We start from the raw sequence: 8,433 nt of genomic DNA on the forward strand, positions 1-8,433 counted from the left end.
AGGAGGAGCACCGGGGCTGCGGGAGCGGGTCCACACTCCGAGCCGGCACTGATTGCTCCAAACACATTGCGATCCCAAGTAAAAGGCAGGAGCCAGCACATCTGTGTAAATATTTGCTTTTGCTTGTCAAAACTTGGAGAGAGTTACATTTCTTCCTCTATTTATTAGTTTCATCTGTCTTGGAACACAAGCTGCAAAAATTATAAGCAGCTTGACATCATCTTCTGACTTTACTGGGGCTGCTGCCTGCTCTGTGGCTATTCTCTGCCGGCTGAAAGGACGCTGCCGGAGGAAGCAAGGCAGATATTCCTGTGCCACCCACAACCCACCTCGCAGCAGCAATGGCTGCAGGGAAACGAATGAAGCCCGTGTCCATGCTCGCAATCTCTTGCACACGATGCAGCAAGCCTGGAGGCTGCCTCTCCATCGGAAGGCAGCCAGCAACCCCGACCAGGCTGTTCCCCCCGATGAGGCTGTTCTCCCCCAACACGTGCTCCCTTCCTCCTCCCAGCCCCGATGCTGGGACCCGCATCCCGGACCCATGGAAGACGATGATGAAGTTCTTGTTCATTTTGGCAGGGTCAGCCCTGCGCGACTGTGCACCCACGAGCGCTGCTGCCTCCCCGCACCCCGCATCCCCGCTCCCCAAGCCTGGCGCTTTAACAGCACCGAGAATAGTGGCACCAACGTCAAATAACCAAATTGGTACCAAGTACCAGGGTACACTTTCATACCAGTGTAGCAGTTCTCTTGCCAAATTATGACAATGATCCAGACTTAGTCTAAAAGAAACCCCCCCAAAACTGATGAAACATAAAAATGCCTTTGTCGCAGATAATTACTAATATTTGCAAGTGACCCAACAGAAGAAATGAAGATGAAAAATTAAAACCTTGCTGTCACAGCATTACAGGACAGTTATATCCACTGTGCAAACTGTGTAATTCCCATTCATATTTCAGTCAATCCTCACAATTAAACAGCTCTTCCCTTTCCAGTAACAGCCAATACACCCGTATCAATCAAGTCAGCTTGTTTATATTGCAGTGCAAAGCTATGCAGTCACTTGCAAAGTTTACTGTAGAACAAGCCAGGCACTGACATCCCTGTCATCGCAAAACTTCAAATTTTATATGGATTTGATGAATTCAACACAATATTTCAGTGTTGAAATGCCCTCTGGAAACCTGCCCTCCCCTTAACTCACTCCATCAGCCTGGTGCTCCCGAGTGCAAACCCTGGTGCAAACCCTGACACAGCCTGGGGTTTTCCAACCCGCCCCAAAATTAAAGACACCCCACCCCCATCCATTTCAGCTCTGTTAGATGGTTGGGAAAAACTCCATGACGCTGTGAACCTGAATACATAACATGCACGGTGCTGATCAGCTTGGCCTCTCTAGGTGTGGGAGCTAAAATGATGAGTTGCAGGCAAATTATAGTCTGTTGGTAACAGGCTACCTGCTCACGCATGCAAAATCCTTTGGGTCTGCACTTTCTTCCACCTTGCCTGATTTTCTAAAAAAAGATCACTATTTGTATGCATACTATGTAGATGGCCAACCAACCCATCCCTCTAAAACTGGCTTGGGAATGGGGAAGCTCTTCTCCATACCTCCTGCACGGACTCCAGCCCAGGGGAGCGGGCAGCTGTGCAGGAAGGCAAAGGAATCAAAAGGAAATTAATGGGTGACAGCAGTGACGAGAGACAGTAACCAGTGCCGTAAGCGGAGCCTCCGCCTGCTAACCCCGAGCCTCCTCAGCAGCAGCATGCAAGCTAGCACAGCTCCCAGAAAAGCCAGCAGCACTGGGAGCTGAACTGAGAGCTGCTACTGAGCCAAGCAAAAACCTGAGGAGCAGCCCATACTTAAAATGAAGAACTATTAAGAGCGAGCAGTCATTACAGAGCATCCTTCCTAGCATTTTCAATATAAACCATAGCACAGTTATTTGTATCTTAGGGGGCTCTGCACTGCTGGGGAAAAAAAGCGTTCTTCAGGGCCATGAACTTAGGGGCCACGAAGAGAAGCAAACACTGCGACTTCCCAGGGCACCTTCCTCTGCTGGCAAGCAGCAGCCAACGTGAGCTACTCTGCGGCCGTGCAAGGTAATGCCCCCCCCCCCCCCCCCCCAGGTTGTTACTGACTCACAAAGTTACAGAGACTTAGAACTTTCAGTCATTAACAAGAGAAATAGTAAGTGTTTTGAGCCTGTTCTGCACTACTGCTAACCGTATCAGCATTGCTTAGGGCTCTCCCAATAAAGTGCAGTGATCCTGAGAGCTCAGACCCTCAGTAAATCCAAAGGTGGACCTAGTGATAACCCATATCCAAAAAATATTCCCACAGGTTCAGTTGGGTTACTGGCATGAAATGGGACTGCCTCTCCAGAGAAGGATGCTGCTGCTGGGCACAGATGAGGATAAAGTATTTTTCAGAGATCTCAGCAAGCACATTTGCAACCCCCACCTCCGACCTGAGCCAGACTTGCTAATCTAATAAAATCCTAAAGCCTGAACACTGTATGTGTGGAATGCAGCAGCGTCCTGTACAATTTCAAGTAATTTGGGAGCCATCCTTTGGTTTTCACTCAGGCAGATTTCCATCAGACTTGCTGGGACCTCTGGTTGAGCCCTGACTGCAGAACGGTGCCTGCAACCCCAGCGCGGGTCTCCAGCAGAGCCCTGCGTGCTGCTCAGCTCTGGATAATGTCTCCGTTGTGGTGCAGAGGCACCAAGGGCTGTAATTAAGACCACACGCTACAGTGCCTGAGACAGACTCAGAAACTTCTACCAAAGCATCGCAGTTCAGGAGAGCAGGGAGCAATTCATACCGACTCAGCAAAACCATCACCGGGGTTTAAAACAAGATGTTCCCTCTTCTCCCCTGGTGTATGGGGAGGATGCATCTGGCAGCGCTGACAAATACTCTGAATTGTCCAATGCTTTCTGGAAAAGGGGCAGAATAGGTTATAGTCTGAATACTGCCTGAAGTGCTTCTCTATCCTAAAATAGTCAGGACAGTGAAAGGATTAGAAATCTCTGTCACTCGGGACAGTGCCTGAGCTGTGCCATTTTAATCTTAATATAGCTACAGTAAATTGGAGAAGCAGAGCTCCGAAGAGCCATCTGAGCTTGCAGTTCTGCCATGACAATGCAACTCCAATCAGACTCTTGGCAAGCGATCCTTGCTTTCAGAAGACAATAGGTAGCAGCAGCTACCGGGTACCAAAACTATTCCAGGCACTAAAACATAGTAAAAAGAAGTTGGACAGTTAATACCATTCATCTGAAAAACGGTACGAGGATGATGCCAGCGGTTCTGAACGCGCCGGTTAGATTGATTGAGTTACCCCCGCGTAGGCTAGCTTCGTTTCTACAAAGAGCCTGCTTCGAGACTGAAAAATCATTTAGTAGCTGATCTAGAGAACAAGCTAAGTACATTTTCTGTTACTACAGTAAATACATCCATTGCTCTGAAAATGTAAAAGCAGGGAACAGCTTGTTTTACTGTGCTGCACAGATACGGCTGACCTAAGTTGCAGGTGTTAGTGGCATATTCTCTCTGCAAAAGGAGAGCAGGCAGCACGAACGGATCCATGTCTGAGAGGCAGGGCTCAGCTCAGGGCTGATTTGGGCGAGTTTGCAGTGTCGGCATCACCCCAGGGTGGCAGGGAAGGGCCCCACACAGGAGCAAAGGGCCTTTGACTCGGACTTCTACGGACGCAGAACCCTGCACACCAGCCTCCTCCCACACGTGCAGGCACCTCCTGCCACGAAATCGTGGCGGCAGGGAATCACTCACCCCCTGAAAAAAAATTCATGCTGCAGACAGAGTATGTATGCATTCCCATTCACAGCAGGGACAGGTTTCGTTACAAACAATGGCATACCACCATCCAGAGACACGATGGCTTAAAATAAACCTATGTAAACACATACCCTCATATAACTTATATATAAAAGATATATTATATATAAGTTTTATTCGTGTATACATAGATATAAATACGCACGCGCACACGCAAACACACACCCCCTAACACAAAGCACAGAACATACACATGGAAATACTGTAAATAATATTGAACTGAAACCTAAGAATGTAATTAAGAACTTATTAGCAGGTTTAAAATTGAGTTAAAAAACTATTCAAAGTGTCTTTAATATTTACGTTCAAGTAAGGGCCACAAAGACCACAGGTTAGTACCGATAAAAAGAGTTGGCATTGTATTTCCCGTATTATGCCAATACTCATTAGTTATTTTTCATTGTCAAAGTCATTGTCATTTCGCCATCAGGGCACCTCATCAACTAGAAAGACTTTTTTTTTTTTTTTAGGAAACAGTGATTTTAAAGACTTAGTTTAACAAACCATATTGTTTAGGCACCCTCAATCATGAACTAATCCTAAAAACCACACACACCCTAGAGTGTCAGAAGAGAACAAGCGGGACTTGGACATCCACACCCACAGGATTCAGTGTCACAAACAGGTCTTCCCAGTAAAGAAGACGGGGGATGAAAAGGTGACACAACGGTGGCCTCTAAAACAGCGACATTTACCAAGAGTGACCCTCAGCAAACCTCTGAGATACCACAGATGCTCCGTGTTCAAGAGACACAGAACCACAGTGGTATTTCAGCGGTGACTGTGGGCGCAAGTTGGGTTTCAGTGGCAGCTAAAACTATCGGTTACATGTGCTCCGGGGTGGTAACAAACACCTCTAACAACACTGCAAGGACAGTTTGGGATATTTAGTATGGCTAAAAACCCTGGTACCAGTGTCTTATATCAGAAATCACTTTATTAGAACGTAAATGTAGTGTACAAGCACCAAATCGTTTTAGCTTAACTGTTTAATGGACATTCATTATGGAAATGGCTAGTGATTTAAAAGAGAAATCTTTAAGAAAAAGTTGGGGGTTTTTTTTTCCTTTTATCTTTTTTTTCCCCCCCTTTTGTTAAGATTATTCACTATTACTATTCTGATAGAAGACTCCAAAAATGACTGGTACCCCAGTGTGTACAACCTTGAGTCAGCACACACGCACGCACACGCAACTCACACACAACTCAACTGTACATCTCACTGCTACATCAACACAGCCTTTTAAAGAGAGCGCCCCGGCTCTGACTCCGGGACCTGTATATCAGATATATCCTCTTCGTGCATCTCGGCATCATTATCACGACTCGAGTTCCGCATTTATCGCAAATCAAAGTGGTCTTGAATGCAAGAACAGCCTGTCCCTCACCCTCCTCTAATAAAGCCACGATTGAGTCTCGTAATTTCTTTGTTTTTCCACTGTGCAGCTGTGCAAATCCAGGCAGATGCGCAGGCTGCAAAGCTGACTTCCAGTCTCTTCCAACCCCTCACCAGTCCGGCGTTATCACACAGAGACGACGACGTCAAGATAGAGTCTGTCGTAGGACTCACGGAAGCACAGGATGAGGAGCAGGCTGAGCAGACACGATCCCGGCAGGCACCAGTTGAACCAGGAGAACTCTGTAAAGCAGAAACCAGACCCAGCCTCAGAGTTATCAAACATGTTCTGTGTTTAAAGCGACCAAAACTTTGATTGATTGCAGGGTTGAAGGAAATTGCAAAAACCTGACAGCTCTCGATCGATAGATGGTTAACATGGTCTACGAGACTTCTCCATGGACGCCTTAAGTGTGCATAAATATATGTGTGTGTGTACATATATATATATATATATACACACACACACAACCAATGCCTCCAGCTAATGTTAACCCTCCTTATTCAACCTGCCAATGGATAGAACAGGGAACAAGAAAAAATAAAATCTATCATTGCTAATGGAGAATAAACCACTTTTGAAGACTCTACTCATTAGTTCTTTGATTTCTATGGATTGAAAACTAAACCAAATTAAAAGTGTAAGAAGAAGCAGGACTTGATTTGAATCAAACCTGCTACACGGTATAGGGAGGGAAAACCAATTCCTCAGAAAAAACTTGTGAGTAGTACGATCAATTCAATTTAAAACTAGTGGCACAAACAGCTCCTCAGAAGCTTCTTTTGAGCTGTTAGACATAATATGCACCAGCCTGAAAAGCCTGTGCTCCACACATCCTATCGTCTGATATTTGACTACCAATTAGCAGTTTGTTTCAGGTTTTTTTTTAAACAAATACACACCAATTTCCTTTTCTTTAAATCTATCGATTTACTGAAGAAACATTAATTTTAGTGGAGATGGTGTTTTATTTCTTTTTTTTAACATTTCCTTTATTATTATTATTATTATTATTACTACTACGTAATGTAAATTTTCCCTCAAGGTCTGAGTTAATCAAAATTAGGACTTCAGCACTGTGACTTTCTTAAATCTGTAATTTATATTGCTAAAAGAAAAAGCACAATTTATATTACACAATGCAAAGGACAAAAGTCAGAAAGCCAAAAAAAAAAAAATCAACCTTCCAAAAATAGTAACCTTCAACAACACCCTCCCTCATCCACCAAAACCCCTCACAGATTTGTTTAGGCAGTAATCTTATTAAAACCTTAGTAATATTTTCTTAGGCTTGGAGAAAACCATGTTATGTGATGCCAGAAGTCAATACGCAAATGCTTTGCTATTATTTTCCTTATAATACTCTTGCTTAATTGGATTAAACAGACTTTAACCCAAATATCCTAAAAGACTAAATTTAACTTGTGAATCCTTCATGTTTTTTGTAATCCAGAATTTGTGACGGCACTGGCGGTGCATGCTAACACATTGATTGCATGAGGCTAAAGGTTGACTTGCTTTTGTTTTTCCCTTGGAAGTCCCCGAAGAAAAGGTGAAGGAAACCGCATCCAGAGGCTGCGGCTTTGGGGCTCAGGGCACAGCACTAGCAGGGAGGTTGAGCTTTCGAAAGGTTTGCATCTCCACCGTGCTAGCTGGACCAAAATCTTCAGTGCACTGAGAAGTTTCCAGGGCTTGGCTCTTTCACAGCCTTTGCAATATCAGAGTACGAGGAGAAAAAGAGAGAAATCCGAATTAAAACTATTAAAGATTATTTGGCCTAAAAACCAAGACTGAGGGAACAAGATTAATTTGCCTGGGCTCTGGTTTATCTGTAACCTTCTTAAATGCCATAAGAGGATGTATTTGAATCAAATGAGAGACAAATGTTTAAGATCATTATCTACCTTCTAAAGGGGTTTTTTATCAAAGAAACCAATAGCACCCATTGGCATGGGTCCCCCAAAGTGACCACATAGAATCACGGAATAATTTGGTTGGAAAAGACCTTTAAGACCATCAAGTGCAACCGCACCTGTCCACTACTAAACCATGTCTCTAAGCACTTCGTCTACCTGTCTTCTGAATACCTCCAAGGACGGTGACTTGACCACTTCCCTGGACAGCCCATTCCAGTGCCTGATAACCCTTTCAGTGAAGAAATTTTTCCTAATATATCCAATCTAAACCTCCCATGGTGCAACTTGAAGCCATTTCCTCTTGTCCTATTCCCCATTACCCAGGAGAAGAGACTGACCCCCACGTTGCTACACCTTCCTTTCAGGTAGTCGTAGAGGGCCTCCCCTTCTCCAGGATAAATGACCCCAGTTCCCTCAGCTGCTCCTCATAAGCCTTGTGCTCCAGATCCCTCACCAGCTTCATTACCCTTCTCTGGACATGCTCCAGTCCCTCAATGTCAACTATACCATAGTTTTCCTGCTGCACAATGGATTCTAATTCCTCATTTATTGCCCATGCTGTGAGCATTGGTATAGATGCACTTCAGTTGGGCTAATGATCCTGCCACTCTTCTGAGGAGAGAAGTCTTAATTCCTAAGTGACAAACCACAGTTGTTACTATAACCTTTGCATCTTTGCTGCCACTTGGATTATTATCCACCACTTCCTCTGAGGTGACAGACCAAAGGACCTCGCTGGCACACTGTCCCTCACACAGTGGTGTGTCATCCCCAGGCTTATTTCTAGCAAGACTGGTTTCATCCCCCTCCCCCTTCAAATCTAGCTTAAATCTCTTTCAATGAGCCCTGTTAACTTCTTGGCAAGCATCCTTTTGCCCCTTGGGCAGAGGTGTATGCCCCATCATTTGCCAGCAGGCCTGGTGTTGTGTAGGCCAACCCATGGTCAAAAACCCCAAAATTCTGCTCCCCACACCAAGCTCGGAGCAAGGTATTTATTTCCTGGCTCTTCCTGTTCCTTTCCTTATCATTCTCTGTAATAGGAATGATAGAGAAGAACACTGCTTGTGCACCTGATCCCTTCACCACTTGTCCCAAATGTGCTCTTGTACTTTCCATCATTTGTGATATTCCATCATGGAGAATGGACTGCCACAAATTACTTTTAATTTTTTTTTCCTTAGAAGAAATAGGGAAAATATTCCAAGTGTATGGATATGCTAATTTCAGGTTTATCTTTACCTGCATTTTACTG

The 8,433-nt window shown here is 44.6% G+C and overlaps 1 protein-coding gene across 2 annotated transcripts in view; it reads right to left on the minus strand.

Moving 5' to 3' along the window:
- Positions 1-3,993: 3,993 nt before the first annotated feature.
- The window catches only part of SLC49A4 (solute carrier family 49 member 4), a 49,715-nt gene continuing 45,275 nt past the window's right edge, over positions 3,994-8,433 (minus strand). Inside the window, exon 8 of one of the 2 annotated variants that reach the window (XM_035896320.1) lies at positions 3,994-5,507. In XM_035896320.1, the coding sequence (XP_035752213.1) occupies positions 5,392-5,507 (116 nt within the window). In that variant the 3' untranslated portion in view covers positions 3,994-5,391. Of the gene's footprint in view, positions 5,508-6,537; positions 6,974-8,433 lie in introns of those variants that run through there. The other variant, XM_035896319.1, reaches the window with a different exon arrangement.

Source organism: Egretta garzetta, unplaced genomic scaffold (genome assembly GCF_000687185.1).
Source record: "Egretta garzetta isolate BGI_Z169 unplaced genomic scaffold, ASM68718v1 scaffold326, whole genome shotgun sequence".
Taxonomy (NCBI): domain Eukaryota; kingdom Metazoa; phylum Chordata; class Aves; order Pelecaniformes; family Ardeidae; genus Egretta; species Egretta garzetta.